General features: G+C 41.7%; 1 protein-coding gene across 4 annotated transcripts in view; it reads left to right on the forward strand.

Annotated features, from left to right (window-relative positions):
- The window catches only part of c9orf72 (C9orf72-SMCR8 complex subunit), a 66,668-nt gene extending 45,158 nt beyond the window's left edge, over positions 1 to 21,510 (forward strand). For 3 of the 4 annotated variants that reach the window (XM_072517490.1, XM_072517491.1, XM_072517492.1), the window contains exons 7-10: positions 10,672 to 10,907; positions 17,300 to 17,357; positions 17,641 to 17,750; positions 21,101 to 21,510. In XM_072517490.1, the coding sequence (XP_072373591.1) occupies positions 10,672 to 10,907; positions 17,300 to 17,357; positions 17,641 to 17,750; positions 21,101 to 21,287 (591 nt within the window). In that variant the 3' untranslated portion in view covers positions 21,288 to 21,510. The remainder of the gene's footprint in view (positions 1 to 10,671; positions 10,908 to 17,299; positions 17,358 to 17,640; positions 17,751 to 21,100) is intronic. The other variant, XM_072517493.1, reaches the window with a different exon arrangement.
- Positions 21,511 to 26,386: the final 4,876 nt, after the last annotated feature.

Raw genomic sequence — 26,386 nt, forward strand, 5'->3', positions numbered from 1 at the left:
GATACCTGCAAACCATGATATGAAGATGGTGGACATTGACACTGGCAGATGGGAGATAGTCACTGATGGCCATGACCTCTGGGGTTTGACTGTTTGGAAGGGCCTTGGAAGAGGAGAGCAAAAAACAAAAAAAACTCAGCTAACCCAGAGAAAACAGCAGCCAGTAAATTGTGTGCCTTCTCTGCCCACTGCCTTCCTCTGCAGCAAATGCGACAGAATGGGGCTGCTGAACCACAGCAGGCAATGTTTAACAGAGAATTGACCACCACTGTTCCAACCATTGGTGTGTGGGACAGACAGCTGCCATCAACATGGTGCGTCAATGCACCATTTTAGATTCTTCTACTTTATATCTGTAACATTATGCTGTTAATAAATTACAATAGAAGCTTGTTTTCCACTGGGGACAGAAAATGGATGTGTATTATTCTGTGTTCTTGAAATGAAATGAAATGAAAATCGCTTATTGTCACAAGTAGGCTTCAAATGAAGTTACTGTGAAAAGCCCCTAGTCGCCACATTCCGGCGCCTGTTCGGGGAGGCTGTTACGGGAATCGAACTGTGCTGCTGGCCTGCCTTGGTCTGCTTTCAAAGCCAGCGATTTAGCCCTGTGCTAAACAGCCCCATACCGAGAATAGATATAATTGAGGATAAAAAGTTGTTTACACACACTTTTCTCTCATCTCTACGCTGACTAAATGCAGTTCTCGATCATTTGTAGACACAGAGGCCAGTGAGAAGGAGCTAAATTGGGAGCGGAATCCAGGGATTAGGAGCTAATTTGGGAGGGGAGTCAAGAATTCGGAGTTCATTCTCATCGATAATTTGTGAAGCAATTTCTTTTCTATAACTTTCAGAAGACATTTTATTGGATGATGTATATTTTATATCCGCATGAATAAAAATCTTCAGTCAGTAGTCATTGCTGATGTTTACTGGCTGTTGTGCGTCATAATTTTCAAATCTCCATGTAGGTACATAAAGTTTTAACCTTGGAAGTTTTTTTTTAGTTTCAGTCTCCTGTGAATGCACGGAACAACACCATTTTATTTGTATACTGATCACTGTAGCAGTTGTCAAAAAGTATGGTCTGTGTTATGGAGAATGCATTACAAAGTTGCTTATCTTTACTGTTTCTCTGAATAAAATTGAGATTTTTTTTCTTTGTTTATAAATTTAGAGCGCCCAATTAATTTTTCCCAATTAAGGGGTAATTTACCGTGGCCAATCCACCTAACCTGCACATCTTTGGGTTGTGGGGGCAAAACCCACACAAACACGGGGAGAATGTGCAAACTCCACACGGACAGTGACCCAGAGCCGGGATCGAACCTGGGACCTTGGTGCCGTGAGACAGCAGTGATATCCATTGTTCCACCGCGCTGCCCATAAAATTGAGATTTTAATTTGATTTGGTTTATTGTCACATGTACCGAAGTACAGTGAAAAGTATTTTTCTGTGGCCAAGGGAACGTACACAGTACGTACACAGTAGACAAAAAAGAATAATCAACAGAGAATATTGACAAATGTACATCGACAAACGGTGATTGGTTACAGTGCGGAACAAGGGGCCAAGCAAAGTAAATACATGAGCAAGAGCAGCATAGAGCGTCATGAATAGTGTTCTTACAGGGAACAGATCAGTCCGAGGGGGAGTCATTGAGGAGTGTTGTAGCTGTGGGGAAGAAGCTGTTCCTATGTCTGGATGTGCGAGTCTTCAGACTTCTGTACCTTCTGTCTGATGGAAGGGTCTGGAAGAAGGCAATGCCTGGGTGGGAGTGGTCTCTGATAATGCTGTCTGCCTTCCTGAGGCAGCGGGAGGTGTAGACCGAATCAATGGGAGGGTGGCAAGATTGCGTGAGGCGTTGGGCTGAGTTCACCACACTCTGCAATTTCTTGCGATCTTGGGCTGAGCAGTTCCCATCCCAGGCTGTGATGCAGCCGGATAGAATGCTCTCTATTGCACATATCTGGTATTTGATCTTGTATCATTGATGTGATTGTCAGACAATAAGTAAGAATTCGATATCACTCCACATGTAAGTGGATTCATTAATAGCCAATAATGGAAATTACCCAGAATATATCCTGTGAATATAAAAATACATAATTTTGCTGTATGGAGCAAGTTATATATCTGTGAACACCAAAGGTTTTTGGGAGAGCCTCTTGAAAATATTAACATTTATCTGGGTACTCCTTATATTTGTGAAAGTTAGTGCTTGCTACCTAAAACGATAATGGCACGATCACGATCACTGTATAAATATTTAAAAGTAGCATGAGAGTTAATTAAAAGAGAAAAATGAACTAATAGATAAAATCTGAATATTTGGAAGCTTCGGGTCAGGAGCTGCCCCTCCCCCGCCCCTACAGTAGTTCAGTTATAATTTTTCTTGATCTTAGTCCACTGGATTAAACCAGCTAAAACAATTTAATAGTTTTCATAGAATTTACAGTGCAGAAGGAGGCCATTCGGCCCATCGAGTCTGCACCGGCTCTTGGAAAGAGCACCCCACCCAAGCCAACACCTCCACCCTATCCCCATAACCCAGTAAACCCCACCCAACACTAAGGGCAATTTTGGACACTAAGGGCAATTGATCACGGCCAATCCACCTAACCTGCACATCTTTGGACTGTGGGAGGAAACCGGAGCACCCGGAGGAAAGCCACGCACACACGGGGAGGATGTGCAGACTCCGCACAGACAGAGACCCAAGCCGGAATCGAACCTGGGACCCTGGCGCTGTGAAGCATATTTGTTTTAGTATCAAATAAATCTCGCAAGATTTTAGAATCACATAAGTAACAAACTTTTGAACCTGTTGCAATTTTTGAGATATTTTCCAGTACAATAATTATGGGCTGGATTCTCCGCCTTGCACCGCGGGTAGTGGAGTTCCCGATGCAGCGGAGAATTCAGCGGCGGGGAGAAAACGGGATAATTAATACCGATTTACACCGAATTACCGGGCTGAGAGCCATATTCTCCGGGCCCACGTGATTCTGCAGTCCTCTGGGCTGGGAATCATGTAGGTGAGAATTGGTGCTGGCCCTGATGCAGTGGGCCTCGGGTAGGGCCAATCATAGAATCATAGAATTTACAATGCAGAAGGAGGCCATTCGGCCCATCGAGTCTGCACCGGCTCTCGGAAAGTGCACCCTACCCAAGGTCAACACCCCCACCCTATCCCCATAACCCAGTAACCCCACCCAACACTAAGGGCAATTTTGGACACTATGGGCAATTTAGCATGGCCAATCCATGCTGGGCCAAGGGGGGTAACTCTTTAAAGGAGTTGCCTCCAAAGTTCATCAGAGGACCCCCCCCCCTCCAATGCAGGACCTATCCACACTACCACTACCAGACCCACCCCCTCCACCAGACACCCTAATTACAGAGGCCCCCCAAATATAGAACCCCCCCAATAGAGACCCGCTGAATAAATTAACCCCCAGTGACCCCCTAAACAAATCGACCCCGCCACCCCCTCCGAGACCCCTCAAATAAAGAGATGTCCCCACAGACCCCCCAAAAGAGACACCCCTGTCAGGAAACGCCCCAGAAGGGAGACCCCTATCTGGAAGCTGGAAAGCAGTCCAGACAAAGGCAATGAGAAAAAAGCCACTCCTTTAACACTCACGTGGAAAATACGCCTGCTGGCTCCTACACAGGAAGCAGCACCTGTCAGTTCCAGGAAAGAGAAAACCAGTCAGCTGAGTTTAAACCCCCCACACCTTAATCTGCAAGCCATTCATTCATTTCTCTTTGATATTGATTTTACTAGGCTGTGATTGACAGCTTCAACACACCCTCAGCTCTCAACATTGCTCCATTCATCTCCTTTCAACGGTTGAGTGACTTTGAAGTGGACAGCTGTGAAAAAGCAATGTTTTTAGACATCCAGCTTTGATTGACAGCTTCTAGACCACTTTAGAGTTAAGTAAGTAACTTTGGAGTAGTCAGCTGTGTAATTAGCCCTGAGTTTATAGACGTCAAGCTTTGATTGACAGCTCCTGTACCACTTCAGAGTGAAGTGCTGTTAGTTTCACAGCTGATCATTCCAGAGTCACTCAACTGTGAAGGGAAATGATTGGAAAACACTTAATTCTGTTGGAATTGACAGGTGATACTTCCTCTGCCTGAACCAACAGGTGTATTGTCCAGGGGCTTCCAAACAGGGGCCTCTCTTCTGGGGGGCTTCCTGATGGGGGCTTGCCTTCGGGAATCTGTGGTGTGTCTCTTTATTTAGAGGGTCTCTTTATTTAGAGGGTCTCTTCATTTAGCCAATGTTTGGCTGCTCATGTTACTGCAGTGATGTCAGAGTGTGGGTGGAGCTGAGCTCAGGCTCTGCTTTTAGTTTCACTTTGAGAAAAGCTTCGGTATGTCTTTTGTTTTTTTGGTTTTGTTTCAGTGTTGGAGCTGAAGCCAGACAAAGCAAGTGTACTGTTGGTCTCTCTGCCATGAAAAGACTATCTCTTGATCATTTGGTGAATTCAGAATTATAAATGTTCTCAGTGAATTTAAACTTGATGTGCCTCTGTTAAAAGGTGCTTCTTTTGTCTTCTGGATGTTGTTTACGAATTTATTAAGGATTACTTGGTGTTGTATTCTTTGGGGGTTGTATTTGAATTAATGGTTGCTAAGATGTTCACTATGTTTTAAAAAGATTAACTTGAGTTCATAGAATAAACATTGTTTTGCTTTTAAAATACTTCTCGATTTCTGCTGTACCACACCTGTAGAGTGGGCCGTGTGCTCCCCATACCACAATCTATTAAAAGTTGTGGGTCAGGTGAACTCCATGATACACTTTGGGGTTCTCTAAACCCTGGCCCATAACAAATTGGGGGCTCGAGGGGGATAAAAGTCTATCCGTTGGATTGGCTTAGTGAACTTAAAGAGAGTGAGGGGATGAGCATATTGTGGTTGATTTTCAGGTGTGGTATTTCAGTTTAAGTGGGGAGTGTGTTGTGGGCAATGGCTCTTTCAGAGGCTCTGAAGTTTTTGGGGGTGGAGACGGTCACACGCGCAGTACCTTATGGACAGCGACTAAAAGCAGACTGTTAGATTTGGCAAAAACATTGCAGTTAACATTACCTGACAAAATGTGAAATGGTGAGGTAATTATGGTGCTGGCTTAAGCATTTAAAGTTGCCTGAGATACAGTTTGACTCATTGGAAATGGCAAAAATTCAGTTACAACTTAAACAAATGGAACATGAGAGAGAATTAAAGCAGCTTGAATATGAAAGAGAGAGAGAGGAAAAAGGAAAGGAGAGAGAAAAAGGAGAAAAGAAAGAATAGCCCTAGCAGAACAAAAAGAAAGAGAAAGGGCGAATCAGATCAGGGAAAAAGATAAAGAGAGAGAGTTTGAACTTCAGAAAATGGCCATGAAACATGACAGTCAGTTAAAATTGGCAGACGTAAAGGGAAATGTACAGTTGGATGATAGTGATGAGGATAGTGAGAAAGAGCGTCATAGTCGGAAGGCTTGGTGGGGATCTATTAAAATATGTCCAAGCATTGCCAAGGTTTGACGAGAAGGAGGTGGAAGCCTTTTTCATTTCATTTGAGAAGGTAGCTAAACAAATGAAATGGCCACCGGACATGTGCGTATTACTGATTCAAACAAAGCTGATAGGTAGAGCTAGTGAAGTGTTTGCATCACTACCGGAGGAGGCATCTGGGACGTATGAGGAGTTGAAAAAACCCCATCTTAGGTGCATATGAACTAGTGCTTGAAGCATACAGACAAAGGTTTAGAAATTTAAGGAAAGAACCTGGTCAAACATACATGGAGTTTGAAAGGATCAAACAGAGTAATTTTGATAGATGGATAAGGGCTTTGAAAATAGACCAAACGTATGAAGCTCTCAGTGAAATTATGCATTTGGAGGAGTTTAAAAATTAAATTCCTGATGTAGTGAGAACTCATGTGGAAGAGCATAGGGTTAAAACTGTGAGATTTGCAGCAGAAATGGCAGATGATTAGGAATTAGTTCATAAATGAAAGCTTGGTTTCCGACATCAGTTTCAGCTGGTGAGTGATAGAAACTGGGGACATGAGAAATACTCAAGGCAAAGGTGATCTGATGGGAGATAATAAGGGGACTGTACCTCAGACTAAAAAAGAAATCCAGGAGGGTGGAAAAGAAATGAAAAGTTTCAAATGTTTTCACTGTAATAAACTAGGCCATGTAAAGTCACAGTGTTGGTGGTTGGAGAAAAGCACTGGGAAGGCTGATGTGGTAAAACAGGAAAAGACAGTGGGGTTTGTTAAAGTGATAAAGGAAAGCCCAAGTGAAGCGAAGGAGGTGCAAAAGATTGTACAGTCTGATCAAGAGGTGATTGATATTAAGGTGCCTTTAAAGAACTTACTTGTGTGGGTAAAGTTTACTCATGTGTATCAGGAGGAGCAGGTAAAGAAGTCACAATTGTAAAAGATACGGGAGCTAGTCCATCTTTAATGGTAAGAGATGAGGAATTATGTAGTTTGGGAAGAATATTGCCACAAAAGGTGGTAACATGTGGAATTCAGGGTGAGAGGAGTAGTGTTCCATTATATAAGGTAAGATTGGAAAGTCCAGTGAAGAGTGGTGAAGTGGTAGTAGGAGTAATAGATAAACTATCTTGTCCAGGAATACAGTTTATCTTGGGTAATGATATAGCTGGATCGCAGGTGGGAGTGATGCCTAGTGTGGTTGATAAGCCAGTGGAAAATCAGACAACTGAAGTGTTGAAGGACGAATATCCTAGGATTTTTCCGGATTGTGTAGTAACAAGGTCGCAAAATCACAGGTTAAGACAAGAGGAGAAATCAGAGAGTGAAGATAAAGGTTGAAGTGCAATTATCAGAAACGCTTTTTGATCAGATGGTTGGAAAAGAACAGGTGGAGGATGAGGCGGATATTTTTAGTTCAGGAAAATTGGCGGAGTTACAACAGAAAGATGTAGAAATAAAATGGATGTATCAGAAATCATACACGGAAGAGGAATCTGAGTGTATATCAGAGTGTTATTACCATAAAAGTGATGTCTTGATGAGAAAATGGAGACCTTTACATATGCAGGCGGATGAAAAGTGGGCAGAAGTTCATCAAGTAGTATTGCCGGTAGGGTATAGAAAGGAGGTGTTGCGAGTTGCACATGAGGTACCAGTGGGAGGTCATTTGGAAATAAGGAAAACTCAAGCTGAAATACAAAAACATTTTTATTGGCCTGGACTACATAAAGATGTAGTTAAATTTTGTCAATCATGTCACACATGTCAAGTGATAGGGAAACCTCAAGCAGTGATAAAACCAGCGGCCTTAATACCCATTCCAGCATTTGAGGAACCTTTTACAAGGGTTCCAATTGATTGCGTAGGACTGCTTCCTAAAACGAAAAGTGGGAATCAATATCTTTTGACTGTAATGGATGTGTCTACTAGGTTTCCAGAGGCCATTCCAGTACGTAATATTACAGCTCAAAAGATTGTAGAGGAGTTGCTTAAATTCTTTACAAGATATGGACGACCCACAGAAATACAATCGGATCAAGGATCAAATTTTACCTCAAGGTTATTTAAAGAAGTTATGGATAGCTTAGGAGTGAAACAATTTAAATCAACTGCGTACCATCCAGAATTGCAGGGAGCGTTAGAAAGGTGGCATCAGACATTAAAGACAATGTTGAGGGCTTATTTTCACGATTATCCAGAGGATTGGGATAAAGGAATTCCAGTCGTACTGTTTGCAATTAGGGATGCACCTAATGAGTCTACCAACTTCAGTCTTTTTGAACTAATTTTTGGTCATGAGCTAAGAGGACCACTTAAATTGATTCAGGAAAAATTGGTGAGTGAGAAATTGGAAATTACATTATTGGATTACGTGTCAAATTTTAGGGAACGATTAAATAGAGCAGGTGAACATAGAACAAAAAAACATAGAAAAATACAGCACAGAACAGGCCCTTCGGCCCACGATGTTGTGCCGAACCTTTGTCCTAGATTAATCATAGATTATCATTGAATTTACAGTGCAGAAGGAGGCCATTCGGCCCATTGAGTCTGCACAGGCTCTTGGAAAGAGCACCCTACCCAAAGTGAATTGGCAAGACATAATTTAAAAGTTTCACAAAATGTGATGAAACAGGTAGCGAACAAGAAATTCAAAGTTCGTAGTTTTGCCAGTGGAGATAAAGTTTTAGTATTGTTACCAGTGGTAGGTGAACCTTTAAAAGCAAGATTTTGTGGGCCATATCAGATTGAAAGGAAATTAAATGAGGTGAATTATGTGGTTAAAAACGCCAGATAGAAGGAAGACTACCGAGTGTGTCATGTGAATATGCTTAAAAGATACTTTGAAAGGGAAGGAGAGAAAAAGGAGGTTTTAATGATTCTAACTCAAAGTGACGAACCAGATCCAGATGACTGCATTTGACATACCTCAAATTAAATTGGAAAATGAGAATGTTCTTAAAAATTGGGATAAATTGTTGAGTTATCGTCCAGAGGAAAAACGGACTGACACTGAAAGAGTTATTGATCTCACGTGGGCAAGTTTGTGGAGATAAATTGGGAAGTACTAAAATGACTATACATGATGTAGATGTGAGAAATGCTGTTCCAATCAAACAACAACCATATAGACTTAACCCTTTAAAATTGGCACAGGTTAACAAAGAGATCGAGATATGCTTAAAAATGGCATAATTGAAGTGGGTGCTCACCCATAGTGATGGTACCTAAACCAGATGGTACCCAACGGTTGTGTGTGGACTATGGAAAGGTTAATGCAGTTACAAGAACGGACTCTTAGCCTATCCCACGTTTGGCGGATTGCATTGAGAAAGTGGGACAATCAGCTTTTATTTCCAAACTGGATTTACTTAAAGGTTACTGGCAGGTACCTTTATCTGAAAGGGCGAAGGAGATTTCAGCTTTTGTGACTCCGGATGGTATATACCAATTCAAAGTTATGCCATTTGGCATGAAAAACGCCCCAGCCACAGTTGTTAACTAACAAAGTCATTTAAAACATCTGATGGAATTATTCGATCGACTTCAAGAGGCGGGTTTGGTGATAAACCTAGCCAAAAGTGAATTTGGAAAAACCCAAGTCACTTTCCTTGGCCATACAAACGGACAGGGTTGAATGGTCACACGGGATGTGAAGACAACAGTTATTCAGGAGTTTCCAATACCATCATCACAAAGGGAAATAATGAAATTTCTGGGCATGAGTGGATTTGATCGAACATTTGTGAAAAATGTTTGTAGTGTAGTTACTCCACTGATGGACTTGCTGAAGACACGTCAATAATTTCAGTGGACAGCGGAGTTTCAAAAGGCATTTGACTGCCTGAAAGCTGTGATAACCAATGCTCATGCGTTGGGGAATTACAAGGGACTCTGTGATCAGATTGAACGAAAGTATTTGACTTTAAAGAGAAAAGCCGTGGCGTAGAGAAATGGATGGATTGTGCAGAGACCTTCTTGTCCAAAGATCTGTCAATCGAGAAGGATTCCAGTTGGAGGAAAAGAACAAAAAAAAAGGACTATAATATTATACCTGTTTGCGTGTGTTTTTTGAAACGATAAAGTATATTTACTGTGTGCATTTCTTAAAGGATAGTGAGAAGGTGAAAAATGAAACCATCTTGAAGTTGATGGGGTTTTTTTTCTTAGGGGAGGTGTCATGACAATGTTTGGCTGCTCATGTTACTGCAGTGATGTCAGAGTGTGGGTGGAACTCCCCTCTGGCTCTGCTTTTAGTTTCACTTTGCAAAAAGCTTGGGTATGTCTGTGTTTTTTTTGGTTTCGTTTCAGTGTTGGAGCTGAAGCCAGACAAAGCAGGTGTACTGTTCTCTCTGCCATGAAAAGACTATCTCTTGATCATTTGGTGAATTCAGAATTATAAATGTTCTTAGTCGTGAATTTAAACTGGATGTGCTTCTGTTAAAAGGTGTTTCTTTTGTCTTCTGGATGTTGTTTGGGAATTTATTAAGGATTACTTGGTGTTGTATTCTTTGGGGGTTAGATTTGAATTAATGGTTGCTAAGATGTTCACTGTGTTTTAAAAAGGTTAACTTGAGTTCATAGAATAAACATTGTTTTGCTTTAAAAAATACTTCTCGATTTCTGCTGTACCACACCTGTAGAGTGGGCCGTGTGTTCCCCATACCACAATCTATTAAACGTTGTGGGTCAGGTGAACTCCATGATGCACTTTGGGGTTCTCTAAACCCTGGTCCATAACATTATTTACAGCTCTCTGTGGGGCGGTCCCTTTATTTAGGGGGCCTCTGGTGGGGGGGGGGGGGGTTACACCCAGAAAATCCTAGGGAGAGGGGGGGGTGGGAAGAGCAGTCGCAGGACCTCGCTATTAGGCCACTGCTCAAACTGGCGGCCCGATAGCGCGCTCACCATGCAAAAAATTTGTATGGCAAAGGATTGGGAATCGGGAGCGCAAATCAGGTGCAATTCAGCTCCGGCGGGAGAACATAGTCTCCCAAACGGAAAACCCTGCCCTATGTTTGCAATTTTGACAAAGATTAAATGGAGTTGTGGAGTTAAGAACTCAGTAAATTTAAAATGTATCTTCAATCATTACTGAAAGTAATTATTTAGAATTGATGCTTCTGATTACAACCAATGTGAATTTTTACTTTCTTAGGATGCTACTGGTAGCTTTGTGCTGCCTTTCCGTCAGATTATGTATGCTCCATACCCAACCACACACATTGATGTCGATGTGAATACAGTGAAACAGATGGCACCATGTCATGAACACATTTATAACCAGCAGAGTTACATGAGCCAGGAACTTTACACACTTCAGAAGACTGCATCAGAAGAAGATATGATTCCTGAGACTGTAATTCATATGGATGAAAGTTTTACCCCTGATCTGTAAGTATTTTAAAACAAATAGTTGTTTGGTAGTACAGAACTAGAGTATTGCTGAAAAAAGAGGCAGTGTAACTCTGGATTATTTAGCAGATGTTGTCCAATTGCAAAATCACATCTAACCTTGGACACTGTTTTGGGTTTTGCAAGCACAGGATGGTTGGGTACAGTCAGCTCTCTGCCCGTTGCGAACAGTCAAAGAGACGTGCTGTTTGATATGATCCACCAATCATCGAGATGTATGACCTAGATGGCTGGCATCACATCGGCACTGAAATTCAGATATCACATTGCTCATTGTGTGATCGGCACAACATCTTTTTGGCTGAGAATGGTAGAATTCTGTTAGTGGAGAATACCGCTCGTCTTGCCACTGCATACTAGCAGAGTGAAACTGTTAGCTTCACCCATTGCTTAAAGTTTTGTGATATCTTACCCTTCCATGGTAAGCTGAGATAGACTGGACACTTCACAACTGAAAGTGGCAGCCTTAAGGCCATTCATGAGTTGCATGATATGCAGTGAGCGATGATCTGATCAGGGTAGCCATTGTACTGTATACTAGCTTTGTGCCCTACTTCAGCACCAAGCTTGCACGGTGAGCAAATGGCTTGGACCCTATTTGCACTGTTGCCAATAAGGCCAGTGTTATAGTGCATGGAACTGTAAGAATCCTAACGTATATATTAACTAGTGAAGGTAGGCTACACTTGTGTAGAGAACCCATTGGCAGATTTTTCAACTAGCAGCTCGAGGAAAGAGAGCTCTTTTGACTGCTCCATTTTGAAGGTTAATTTGAGAGGAGGATCAAGCCCATTAAGGTGTGTAAGGAAGTTCTTCCATGCAGTGGCAGATTCAAATAGCAAACATATCATCTGTATATCGGAAATATGCAAGGGATAGGAGGTTAGGTGTGATTTCATCAAAAATACATTTCTTTTTTTAAATATAAATTTAAAGTACCCAATTATTATTTTTTTCCAATTCAGGGGCAAAAAATACATTTCTAATGGAAACTGTGGATACCGGACACGTATCCCTGACATTGTTCAATTTGTAAAACTGCGAGGAAAGGATACTTCACCCCACGAGTGATGACGCTGACCAATAGAAATCTTTTATGTTAAAACAAACTTTAATTTAAACACAGAATTGACCACATTAACATCAAAGAAATAGCTTTACAATTAAAAGTTAAACAATTCTTAAATAAAAAGGAAAGAAAGGAAAAAACTTGAACTTACTATCTACACCTGCCACTAATTCCAAGTAAGCAACCCAATACAGTTTAAATGCCACTTATAAATACAGTTAATCAAGCAGATTACTTGCTTATCTGTATCGGTCCTTGCAGATCCAGTATACTTCTGCTCACCCTAACAACATTTGGCAAAATTGCTGTTCAACTTAAAATCCTATAACAGGCTGCAAAATTACAGACAGACCTGGCTCCTCCCATTAATTACATCATCTGTATACACAAAGTTCCATGACCTGTTCAGGTAGGAATAAATGCAACCCGTCATAAATTATCTACACTCCAGGGAACCATCTGAAATAAAAATAATATTCCATTAGCATTCCAGGAGGGCTAGAAGGGGCCACGAAAAGTCATTGGCAAATAGGGTTAAGGAAAATCCCAAGGCTTTTTACACGTACATAAAAAGCAAGAGGGTAGCCAGGGAAAGGGTTGGCCCACTGAAGGATAGGCAAGGGAATCTATGTGTGGAGCCAGAGGAAATGGGCGAGGTACTAAATTAATACTTTGCATCAGTATTCACCAAAGAGAAGAAATTGGTAGATGTTGAGTCTGGAGAAGGGTGTGTAGATAGCCTGGGTCACATTGAGATCCAAAAAGACGAGGTGTTGGGTGTCTTAAAAAATATTAAGGTAGATAAGTCCCCAGGGCCTGATGGGATCTACCCCAGAATACTGAAGGAGGCTGGAGAGGAAATTGCTGAGGCCTTGACAGAAATCTTTGGATCCTCACTGTCTTCAGGGGATGTCCCGGAGGACTGGAGAATAGCCAATGTTGTTCCTCTGTTTAAGAAGGGTAGCAAGGATAATCCACGGAAATACAGGCCGGTGAGCCTTATTTCAGTGGTAGGGAAATTACTGGAGAGAATTCTTCGAGACAGGATCTACTCCCATTTGGAAGCAAATGGACGTATTAGTGAGAGGCAGCATGGTTTTGTGAAGGGGAGGTCGTGTCTCACTAACTTGATAGAGTTTTTCGAGGAGGTCACTAAGATGATTGATGCAGATAGGGCAGTGGATGTTGTCTATATGGACTTCAGTAAGGCCTTTGACAAGGTCCCTCATGGTAGACTAGTACAAAAGGTGACGTCACACGGGATCAGGGGTGAGCTGGCAAGGTGGATTCAGAACTGGCTAGGTCATAGAAGGCAGAGAGTAGCAATGGAAGGATGCTTTTCTAATTGGAGGGCTGTGACCAGTGGTGTTCCACAGGGATCAGTGCTGGGACCTTTGCTGTTTGTAGTATATATAAATGATTTGGAGGAAAATGTAACTGGTCTGATTAGTAAGTTTGCAGACGACACAAAGGTTGGTGGAATTGCGGATAGCGATGAGGACTGTCAGAGGATACAGCAGGATTTAGACCGTTTGGAGACTTGGGCGGAGAGATGGCAGATGGAGTTTAATCCGGACAAATGTGAGGTAATGCATTTTGGAAGGTCTAATGCAGGTAGGGAATATACAGTGAATGGTAGAACCCTCAAGAGTATTGAAAGTCAAAGAGATCTAGGAGTACAGGTCCACAGGTCACTGAAAGGGGCAACACAGGTGGAGAAGGTAGTCAAGAAAGCATACGGCATGCTTGCCTTCATTGGCCGGGGCATTGAGTATAAGAATTGGCAAGTCATGTTGCAGCTGTATAGAACCTTAGTTAGGCCACACTTGGAGTATAGTGTTCAATTCTGGTCGCCACACTACCAGAAGGATGTGGAGGCTTTAGAGAGGGTGCAGAAGAGATTTACCAGAATGTTGCCTGGTATGGAGGGCATTAGCTATGAGGAGCGGTTGAATAAACTCGGTTTGTTTTCACTGGAATGAAGGAGGGTGAGGGGCGACCTGATAGAGGTCTACAAAATTATGAGAGGCATAGACAGAGTGGATAGTCAGAGGCTTTTCCCCGGGGTAGAGGGGTCAATTATTAGGGGGCATAGGTTTAAGGTGAGAGGGGCAAGGTTTAGAGTAGATGTACGAGGCAAGTTTTTTTACGCAGAGGGTAGTGGGTGCCTGGAACTCGCTACCGGAGGAGGTGGTGGAAGCAGGGACGATAGTGACATTTAAGGGGCATCTTGACAAATACATGAATAGGATGGGAACAGAGGGATACGGACCCAGGAAGTGTAGAAGATTGTAGTTTAGTCGGGCAGCATGGTCGGCAAGGGCTTGGAGGGCCGAAAGGCCTGTTCCTGTGCTGTACATTTTTTTGTTCTTTGTTAATATTCCATTAGCCTTTCATCTGCAACAAGTGGTTGGAATGAATGATTACCTCACCTTTTACAACTCTTCAATTACAGCTTTAGCAGAAATACTGCCTGTGCGTAATTTAAATCAGAGTCTTTAATAACATTACTGCCACAAATATGAAATATAATATATATTGATTTCTTGCATTCATTACAAAACCTACAAATAGGCTTGAGAGAGCTTGTCCTAGAGGGAATCCTATGGCAACAGCATCTATTTGGGCGTACATGATGTCGTTAAAACTGAACTCCACTGCTTGAGTTGCTGAATTCCTAAGTCGAATTAATACTTCGTCACACAATGGTGGCAGGTCTAGATCACCATGATATATACAGCTGCAGGCAAAGTACTGACCATACACAAACCGCCCCTACTGGTAAAAATCAAGATCTGGTGTACAAAAGTAGATGCGATTCTGTGAGTGGACAACATCTGACAAATAATCCTGATTATGCTAAGAATTAGACTGGAAACAAACTTAAAATTGTTAGTCAGGCTTGCATATGGCTCACTTATGCACATATACACACACGGGGCTCAGCCCTTTGCAGACAAAAGGAACATGTCCACACATTGCACCTTTTCAACTAAATAGAAGCTTGGGGAACAGTCATTCCCTGGTTCATTCCCCAGAGCAATGCCTTGATCAACCAGAGTCAGCATGCCCAGTTTGAACTTGAACAAACCTGGGCAGTTAACTGTTCCATGTTGCATTTTCCATGGCAACACCTCCGTCAATCATAGGCCATTTGCCAAACAATCAGCACTCTCTCATGCAGTATAAATTGTTCCCCCCCCCCCCCCCCGGCCTCTCCTCTCCCCCCCCCCCCCCCCCCCCCCCCCGAGTTATCCTGGTGGCGACAAGATGAAAAGCTTTGATCGCATTTATCTGTTTTCAGAAAGGGTTTTAAAAATTAATTTCTTTAACAGTATAGAGACACACACATTGTGTTCACTTGTGTGAAATATATAAGCTTGTAGACATACTAACAGGTCGAGGTGTTGGAGCCATACCTCGTGTCTGCTGCGCAGTTTATAAAGCATTTTTTGTTATATATTACATGTAGAAATTGTATTTTCTACCAAGATATGTAACAATTTAGTTTTCTCAATATTAGTCTGAAATTTCAACATTTTTGTAAACGTTTTAAAATGCCACTTGGAAGTAATTTCAGGGGAAGGCAAATTGTAATTATTGTTAATATAGTTATCAAAGGCAAAATCCATCTGCACTCTTCAATCATGCCTTTATGTCACCTTGTCAGATCAAATACTGAGAGTGAAGCAAGATTCTGTCACTGTTCAAAAAGGCATGTAGCTGTGGGCTGGTTCAGGAAATATTATGCTGTACATTTTTTGTTGAGACCTTAACTTACATTATCATTACTTTTTTCTGTGGTCTTCATGATGAGGGAAAGTAGAAATTTGCTTCTGTCATTTCCTGATGAGATCGAGCCCTAGGTCAGGTACAGTAGATTCTGGTACAGTAGTTTGAGGTCAGGTACAGTAGATTCTGGTACAGTAGTTCGAGGTCCGATACAGTAGATTCTATTATCTGGACACCTTGGAAAGAAAGATTTCCAATAATTTTTGAATGGTCTTGTTTTAGAACTCTCAATATATTGTGGTTTATACAAATACTGAAACTTGCATGTTCTGGTTTTATTTCTACTGTACAGTTTGGGAATGAAACCCATTTTTTTAATGTTCATTTTCCAAGTTGCTCGTCAAATCTGGGTGAAAAGGTTTAATTTCTGGAATGCGATCTTGCAACATTACAGAAATTGAGTCTTTGGGTTGTATTCTGCTGACACGAGCCAATGCCGCTCCTGAAATCAAGGATTCTATGTCCATCGAGTTGACGCACGATGCAGAATCCCCTTCACATCAACCTGACTGCACTGATAACCCACAGTTTCTGATGTATTGTAAAGTGTGAGTGAAGCCTATTGTGGAGACTTGCCTAGTTAGGAGTGATTTACGCTGCGACTTTTTAAAGTATAACAAAGAGGGTCAAACCTCAGTTTGTAGAAAGTCTTTAGATTTCAAACCTGTCACCAACGTCCTTTTTAAGAAGGTTTGAAACAAAAAATTTCCTTGTCTGAGGATTTCTTTCGCAGCCTGCCCATGGCTCCGTGTCAATGCTGCTCTTTAGCTGGTTATTTAAAATTCTTAAAAGCAGTCCTGCTTCTGTTTGCTGTCTCCCACTTATCATATTGGTCAATATAGGAACATGTGTGGAGAAATGTGGGCATAATTCACTAGTTTAGAATTTTGCTGTATTCTGGGTCAAAGCATGTTGTTCTTCCACATCATCCTTTTAATGCTTATTATTAAATACTTCTCCAATCATTCTGACTTGGATAAGAACTGACACTTCCCCCTCCTCTTAATTAAGTGCAAGAAGACATGTTGCAGCACCCCAGAAATGTTCCTGGCTAGAGATTTTACAACACATTCTACTTAACATCACACATTTCTACAGTTCTCACTCCACAGTTTTTTCCCATGAGTAATATAAATATAGTAGTGTTGGAACATACTGTTGATCAGTCAGCCATCCTTATGGATCGGACTAGCATGGTGGGCTCTATTATAGTCTATGCACTACCTCATACTCTCCTGGTTGTTTGATGAATATAAATGTCAACAATCTTTTCCATTCCTAAATTACATTTTAAGGTTTCCCAGTGTATTTCTTGGCATACTTGTGGAATACTGCAACTTCAAGTAATTTAATCCCAGGTTAGATTCAATTCAAGTTTCAGAAGTGAAAAGTCAATATTGTAACCCATTGCATGAACCAGATGCTTTTATAAATAGAATTTTCTACTGTAATTTTGTTTCCTTAACTTGTTTATGTTTGTATTAAATTACATTTCAATCAACTCTCTCAGGAATATCTTCCAGGATGTGATGCATCGAGACACATTGGTGAAGTCGTTTTTAGATCAGGTATGAGATATTAGAGCTAAGATGTCGGTTGTGAGCAGTATTTTTGTGGATAATTTCTTCTCCTATTTGATAATGGAACTATATCGGTACAGTATGAGGTCTCTTTCTGTGCTGAAAAGCTCTATGATTCCAGCATCTTGATTTATGATGTAGTTTGAAATATTTGCTGGAAAAGAATAAACTTTGTAGAAATAACATTTTCAAAGCATTTATGTAAATCTGCTACCTTGCTGTAAAATTTAACAGTTTAGTAAAATTGTGAACGAAAACTTCTCTTTTGCAGATTTTTCAACTCCAATCTGGTTTGTCCCTCAGGAGCATTTTCCTAGCACAGTTTCTACTCCTCCTCCACAGAAAAGCCCAAACCGTGATAAAATACATAGAGGATGAAACGTACGCAGGATTTATTTTCTGTTTTCAATGTTATTTTAAAATTGCAGTATCCTACAGGTTTATATAAATACATCCACTTTCTAATCTCATTTGCGACATCATTACTTTATTGTGACCATGATATGATAGATTTTGAAAGAGTTATAGTTCATTCTGAAGTTAGGGTCCTAAATCTGGATAAAAGAAATTCTAACGACGTGAGGGGCAGGTTGGCTATTGTGATTTGGGAAAAGAAATAAAAAGATTTGAGAGTAGACAGGCAATGGCTAGTATTTAAAGAAGTATTACATGGTTCACAACAACTAGACATTCCTGTCAGACACAAAAGCCCAATAGGAAAGGTCAATCAACCGTGTTAACAAAAGAAGTTCAAGATTGCATTAGATCAAAGGAAGTGATTTATAAGGTTGTCAGGAAAAGTGGTGAACCCAAGGGTTGGAAGAAATTTAGAATCCAACAAAGGAGAAGGAGGATGTAGGTACAGAATTCAGGGATAGTGACCGTGAGGTTCTTGAACAGTTTGACATAGGGGGCGAAATTCTCCGGAAACGGCGCGATGTCCACCGACTGGCGCCCAAAACGGCGCAAATCAGACGGGCATCGCGCCGCCCCAAAGGTGCGGAATGCTCCGCATCTTTGGGGGCCGAGCCCCAACATTGAGGGGCTAGGTCGGCGCCGGACGGATTTCCGCCCCGCCAGCTGGCGGAAAAGGCCTTTGGTGCCCCGCCAGCTGGCGCGGAAATGGCATTGCCGGGCGGCGCATGCGTGGGAGCGTCAGCGGCCGCTGACAGCATTCCCGCGCATGCGCAGTGGAGGGAGTCTCTTCCGCCTCCGCCATGGTGGAGACCGTGGCGAAGGCGGAAGGAAAAGATTGCCCCCACGGCACAGACCCGCCCGCGGATCGGTGGGCCCCAATCGCGGGCCAGGCCACCGTGGGGGCACCCCCCGGGGCCAGATCGCCCCCCCCAACCCCTCCCAGGACCCCGGAGCCCGCCCGCGCCACCTTGTCCCGCCGGTAAGGTAGGTGGTTTAATTTATGCCGGCTGGACAGGCATTTTAGCGGTGGGACTTCGGTCCATCCGGGCTGGAGAATCGAGCGCGGGGGGCCCGCCAACCGGCGCGATTCTTGCCCCCGCCGAATCTCCGGTGCCGGAGACCCGGAGACTTCGGCAACCGGCGGGGGCGGAATTCACGCCAGCCCCCGGCGATTCTCCGACCCGGCGGGGGGTCAGAGAATCTTGCCCAGGGAGTGAGGAGGTTATGGAGGTTTTTGTGGACTTAAAAATGGACAAATTCTCATGTCCGGGTGAGTTGTATCCCAGGCTGCTGTCGGAGGCAAGGGAGGAAATAACCCAAATTTTTAATTCCTCTCAGGCCATAGCTGGAGGACAGCTAATGTGGTTCTACTTTTCAAGAAGGGTGATAGCGAGAAACCAGGGAATTACAGACCAGTGAGTCTCACATCAGTGGTAAGGCAGCTATTGGAGAAAATTAATCTCCTCTTGGAGAGGCAAGTTTTGATCAGGGATAGTGTCACGAACCACACTGATGGAATCTGCGAGAGTAGCCCAACTTGAAATACAGTTCATGGGGTGGGGTATAGTTTTATTTTTGTAATGGTGTGAGAAATCACGTAAATTCAAAATTATGCATAAATAATACTTGCATATCTTATTGTATTGTTTAATCAGGAAAACAGCATGGAAAATGTTAATAGAAAATTGTATATTTGAGTGAATGGGGTGCTTGATTTTGGAGCTTGCCAGATGGATCGCAGTCTTTATGTGCTTGCTCTTTCCATTGTTCTAAACTTAAAATGGTTAAGTTAATTTTTTGGTTCCATAAGTAATAGTGATGAACAGTGGTTTTAATTGACTATATGTTGAACACTAGTCTATTATAAATGTCCACAGTTAGGGCAGCACGTTGGTGCAGTGGATTAGCCCTGCTGCCTTAAGGCGCCGAGGTACCAGGTTCGATCCCGGCTCTGGGTCACTGTCCGTGTGGAGTTTGCACATTCTCCCTGTGTTTGCGTCGGTTTCACCCCCACAACCCAAAAGATGTGCAGGCTAGGTGGGTTGGCCACACTAAATTGCCCCTTAATTGGAAAAGATGAATTGGGTGCTCTAAATCTATGAATAAATAAATAAATGTCCACAATTTAAATGATGACAATAAAATTTGATTTTACTGCAGTTGTATTGTGTAACAATTATCTCCAGCAGGTGTCCCCATTCAGCAACCATTGCCAAAAATCAAATCTTAAATCAGTAAACGTATACTTAGCAGATATGTGTTTATTGATGTTCTTGAGATTATATCTCTGTATCGCTATCTTGAATCATCTTTGGCTTATTGGTGCTTTCCTGGAATTTTCTATATTTGAATAATTAGATAATAAAACAATTTGAACTGTCTCAGATAGTGATATTAGAAGTACATCAGGTTATTACCATTAAAACAACTTTTCTGTTGGTTGTAGTGACTACGCGCATACTGATTGAAATAATGTTGAGTATCACTAAAATTCCCATGTGTAATTGAATTTTGCTGTTCCACTTTTAAATCAAGAATTTAAAATCGTACCATTGAGTATCTGGTACCTTAACTGTGCAGGCAGTCATTTGCTTTTATATTGAGAGAGTGTTTGGATACTCTTTAAGAATGCCCTTGATGAAGATAAATAACTTTCAATCACAGGTGACGTATATCGTATCATTTGCTGTGGAAGTTAATAAACAGATGCTGAGATCATTCTGATCTCATCCAGCAGCTTCCAAAGATGTTACACAGAGAATAATGAGGAGATATATGCCAAATCGTAAAACTTTTAAAGCAGGAAAAGAGCAGAGATACTTAAGAAGTCAGACATTCAGATCTTTGAAAGCTGGTGGATAAAGCCAACATATTACTGTGGTTTACAGAGGCACAGAGTACAAAACAAATAATTCTACGCCAATGCAACAAATTAATTAGACTAAAGCTACATTTGTTTTCATTAAAGTAATAGTCAAAAGTAGATCAGTTAGTAGTGCTTGAAATTATTGGGGTTTTGATAAGGTATTTCGGCAAAATATATTTTCGCTTGGTGACCAGAAGGTATAAATTTGCAGTTGTTGCTGAGAAAATGAAGGGGGTGCTGGGTCCAAATTTTATTTTTAAAGTGGGTTGTTAGGACTTGAATTGTCCTTCCAGAAACATTAGTGAAGGCATAATGCATAATAAATTATACAATAGAATGTAAAAAATATTTACAAAATTTACATTTAACGGGCATAGAATTGCCACCTATAAAAATCTGATTGCGTTAATTTTAATGCTAACTGTGTGTTTTGTTTACTTTTCTTTAGCCAGAAGGGAAAGAAGCTTTTCAAATCCTTACGCAATCTGAAGACTGACCTTGACCTTGCAGTGGAAGGTGACTTGAGTATTGTCATGGCTATGGCTGAGAAATTGAAGCCTGGCCTCCATTCATTTATTTTTGGGAAATCTTTCTACACAAGCGTACAAGAACGTGATGTATTAATGTCACTTTAGAAACAAATTATTTGAATTGTATTTTACATTAATGTGAATAATTGTGTGCTTGCTTATTGCAAATAGCTAATTAACATGAAGGTGCATGTGTTGAAATCCGTGTCGCAACAGCAAATGGGGTACACAATTTGTACTTCACACAACCATGAACAAGCAAGTCAGTAAATAGATTTGTTGATTCATTGCTAACAATACAAATAAAACCTACTACCATTGAACCTTGTCATCTTGTAATGTTGGTGTTGTTCTTGTTTTTCACAAAGATTGTTTTCTCACAAAACATTCTTTCAGGTTTTGCTTTCAATAACACTTCAATAAATCCATTTGGCTCAAAGCAGCCACCATACTTAAAGGGTTTTTATTGCAAGTCGAGGATGTAACTGCAATAATCCTATGTTGACCGAGACCTTTGCTCCAGTCAATTGATAGACAAAACAACGTTATCTTTAAATCAAATCACGTCTTTGTTCGGAAAATATAAGAAAACGTAATTATTTATGACTGCTACAAGAATGATTCTCTTACACTGTATCACACACCTAAATGCTTCTATTCACTTCGAAGTCTACCACTATAAATTTACAAGCATAGATTTCAACTGCTAATACTTATTGAATGGACCTGTAGGGATGTCATTACCCACTCTCGTTGGCTGGGCGTAGAGAATGATCAGACTTCGTCAAGCTCAGAGCTTGAGGTTTCTTCCTTCTGCACTGTTGTTCATTGAGGTTACGCTGATGAAATCTCTTTGTCTCTCTTTCTTATACAGATCTTGCTGGCACAGATCTCATGCTTCTAGTCACGTGCTCACAGAGCAGCACTAATCAATCAATATCTTTCACAGGTCATAAATGTCCAAAGAATCGTGACTCACTCAGGGGTCGTATTTCTTCTCAGCACAACACACGGGTCTGTGTTCGAATTTGTTACAGGATGCCTGACCTTGGGGTCAGTTGGCATTGTTTATTTTAATACCTCCTTTATGGTGTCACTTCCACATCTGTATGAGATGATTTGGATACATGTCAACGTGCAATTTGGCAATATAACTTGTCCTGATCTTTCTCTCCAGTACATTAAAGCTATGCGATCCCATCTATAACACCACCTTGCAGCTATTTGAATTTATACCTAGCTCAGTATAACACCAACCCAATCTAATAATATAACGCCAGGAAGTTATTGGACATTTTATACATGTATTTTTCCAATATTTTTAGAACATAACATACAAAAAGGAGGAGTAGGCTACACAGCCCATTGAGTCTGCTCTGTTCAAAACCATCATGGCTGAAATGATACATCTTGCCCTATCCCTATTTCTCTTGACCGCCTCTCAGCACCTACCCTGACAAGCCCCTGAAGAATTGTGTTTCAATTAGATCATCCCTCATTTTTCTAACTCCATTTACTATAGACCCACTGTACTCAATTAGCTCCTCATAGAATAAGCCTCTTTTCCCATGAATCGTTGCATAACCTGTAAAGGCAGTATATCCTTCCTTCAATAAGGAAACCAAAAATATTACTCCAGGCATGGTCTCACCAAAACCCTGCATATTGCAGCAGGATTTCCTTTATCTTATTTTACAAACCCCTTGCAATAAATGCTAATATATACTTGTTTTCCTAATTCTTTGCTGTACCTGCAAGTTAGCTTTGTAATTTATGTAGAAGGAGCCGACCCCCCACAAAATCCCTCTGAATCCCAACATTTATTAGCTACACTTTTTAAAAAATGTGCTTTTCCAGTCTTCCTACCAAAGTGGTAATTTCACATTTCCCCACATTATATTCCACCTGCCACCTCTGTTTCCCAATCACTTAATTGACCTAATAATAATAAGCTATATTATTGTCACAAGTAGACTTACATTAACACTGCAATGAAGTTACTGTGAAAATCCCCATGTCGCCACATTCCGGTGCCTGTTCCAGTAGAGGGAGAATTCAGAATGTCCAATTCGCCTAACAGCACGTTTTCTGGACTTGAGGGAGGAAACCGGAGCAGCCGGAGGAAACCCAGGGAGACACGGGGAGAATGTGCAGGCCCCGCCCAAACAGAGTGATGTGCCTGCCATTTGTAGCCAAAGGTCTCTCAGCTATAGATTCCTTGTCCGAGAGGTGTGGTACCTCGCCATCATAAATCATCCTGGGATCATCAGTGCGTCTGGTTGTGTTAGCTTTGCATGACTTTTTGAAGTGTCTGACTCAGTTACTATTAAAACATTGTGCTGAGATTGCTGAACATTGATCACGTCTGTGGGGATGCTTGACTCCACAATGCTGGCATGGCTGCCCGCCCGATAGTGGTCGGTTAGGGTATTGCTTCCCTTGGCCTGGAGTGTCCCTGCTCTTCTGCTGTTTCAGTAGCTAGACTGTGGGGATTGCTCTGTACCATGGCTTGCCTTCGCCCCTTAAGATGGACCTGTGCTGTAAATGGATTTTGAGTTGCCTGAAAATCTGAATGGCCCTTTTAAGGGTCAGATCTTCCTTAGCTTGAAGCATGTCTGAGAGTTTATTTAAGGCAATAAAACACAAACTTTACGAACAATATAACATACAAACCTCACTATTTGCACAATATACTACCTGTCTCCAGCAAATTGATCAATCTTAGACTACAGGCGCTCTCTCTGGGTCCATGACTCAAGACTCTGCTTTCGGTATTGGTCCCGAGTTCTCATTACCGAGCACTCGGGAGAGCTCAATTTTTATACCCTTTGCCTACATGACTAACTGCATGCTCCTCAGACTAGCCTCAACTGATTGATTCTATTATAATCTTGTCTCAACTAGTCGATCCCATTATAACCTTATCATATCTCTTGCGTCAACCGCCTTTGTGTCTTTTTTCTGCTTGAACCTTCTATGCTATTCCCCCCTACTACCTCTTTCTATCGTCACATATCTCATTGGGTTGACCAATTTCCCATCATCGTCACGAAGACCTGCAGAGATTCTCCAGTATTTTCTATTTTTGTTTCAGATTCCAGTATCCGCAGGAATTTGCTTTGATCTTCATGTTTAATCTGTCACACGAGCTTGGCTATGGTGAACTATTAATTAACAGGCTCCTGGCCAGTAACCTACACATGTTATTGATAAATTAAAATGTGTCTCATGATTTTAAGGCTTCATCAACTTTGGCAGAGGATTCCTTATTTAGTTACTATATCATCGGCTACTGGACCTACTAAATAAAGCAGCATTTTAACCTGTCCAGCTTCTATCTTTTTGTCTAAACCTGAAGCAATCATGTATCTAAGGAATCTCTTCAACATCCACAATTTTGGGAATGGTCTGGGGCTTGGCTGAGTCCAAACAGGTCTCGTAAGGTAGATATTTGATCCATTTAAAATAAAAAATGTGTCTAGCTATGAATGCTGTTAGGAAATCTAAGAGGGTGCTGCAGTATGCTTATTCACAAGGCTTCTTGCTTATTGGTTTTGGCAGGCTCCCGCAGTAATAGTGTTCATAGTTTCTGTGTTTGAAAATTTTCAGCAACGATTACGTGGATCAACATTTCTGTGTCCTCAGCGTCCAAGGTAGTGAAACTGTCAATTCCTGACTTTTGCTGGGTTTTTAAACTGCTGATTACATTTTTGTTTTAAAAATTCCAATATAGCTGAGCCACCATGTGATTAGGCTCTGATTCGAGTTGTTCATGATGCATTTTAAGACTGCTGGCCTAAAAGCTTTTTTTAAACTTGTTCTAGCTAAGAACATACATTTTAAAAACTACCTTTGCTACGTCTTGGAATGCTGCTCTTTTCAATCTTCCATCTTTTAGATTTCTTCTCCGGCTCCTGTGAGCTCTGGGTTGTTCTCATCACTGCCACCATGTTGTAAGATATGTGTGGTTTGGTAGGTCTCAAAAAGAGGTTCTGAGTCTTGTAAAGTTTAACAGTAAGTGTTTATTAACTACTCATAGCTATGTACATCTATACAGTATAAGGTCTAAGCTAAGCGTCTCCATGCTTGCCTGTGCACGTGTCTGTGTCCAGTACAGGACCATTCTTTCGACTTGGGTCATGTTGGCCTTTACATCCCAGTGTGGGTGGAACTGTACCCAGTCCCATGTTCACCCTCTCTATGCCAGATCCTTATACTACACCTTTGCTACCTCCAGACATGACTATTCTAACACACTTTTAGCCTGTTTCCCCCATTCTATCCTTCATCATCTTGAAGCTATCTAAAATTCTGATACTAACAACTTCGACCAAGCCCTAATATCTCCTTATGTGGCTTGGTGTCATAGAACAAAGAACAATACAGCACAGGAACAGGCCCTTCGGCCCTCCAAGCCTGCGCCGATCACGTGTCCTATCTAGACCAACCGCCCATAGATTACATAGATTACATAGAACATACAGTGCAGAAGGAGGCCATTCGGCCCATCGAGTCTGCACCGACCCAATTAATCCCTCACTTCCACCTTATCCCCGCAACCCAATAACCCCTCCCAACCCTTATGGACACTACGGGTAATTTAGCATGGCCAATCCACCTAACCTGCACGTCTTTGGACTGTGGGAGGAAACCGGAGCACCCGGAGGAAACCCACGCGGACACGGGGAGAACGTGCAAACTCCGCACAGACAGTGACCCAGCGGGGAATCGAACCTGGGACCCTGGCGCTGTGAAGCCACAGTGCTAATCACTTGTGCTACCGTGCTGCCCGTATCCTTCTATACCCCATCTGTTTATATGCATATCCAGATAAGTCTTAAAGGTCGCTAATGTATCTGTAAAGTGCCTTGGGATATTTTATTTTATTAAAGGCACTGTATAAATACATTTTAATAGCTCCTCACTAAATCCTGGAGACTGGTGTCAAATTATCAGTTGTCCTGATATGCCAGTCAAGCAACAGTTTGATAGAATCATAGAATTTACAGTGCAGAAGGAGATCATTCGGCCCGTCAAGTCTGCATCAGCTCTTGGAAAGAGCACCCTACCTAAGCCCACACCTTCACCCCATCCCCTTAACCCAGTAACCTCCACCTAACCTTTTTGGACACTTAAGGGCAATTTAGCATGGCCAATCCACCTAAACTGCACATCTTTGGACTGTGGGAGGAAACCGGAGAACC

The sequence above is a fragment of the Scyliorhinus torazame genome, chromosome 9 (genome assembly GCF_047496885.1).
Source record: "Scyliorhinus torazame isolate Kashiwa2021f chromosome 9, sScyTor2.1, whole genome shotgun sequence".
In the NCBI taxonomy this organism is placed as follows: Eukaryota; Metazoa; Chordata; class Chondrichthyes; order Carcharhiniformes; family Scyliorhinidae; genus Scyliorhinus; species Scyliorhinus torazame.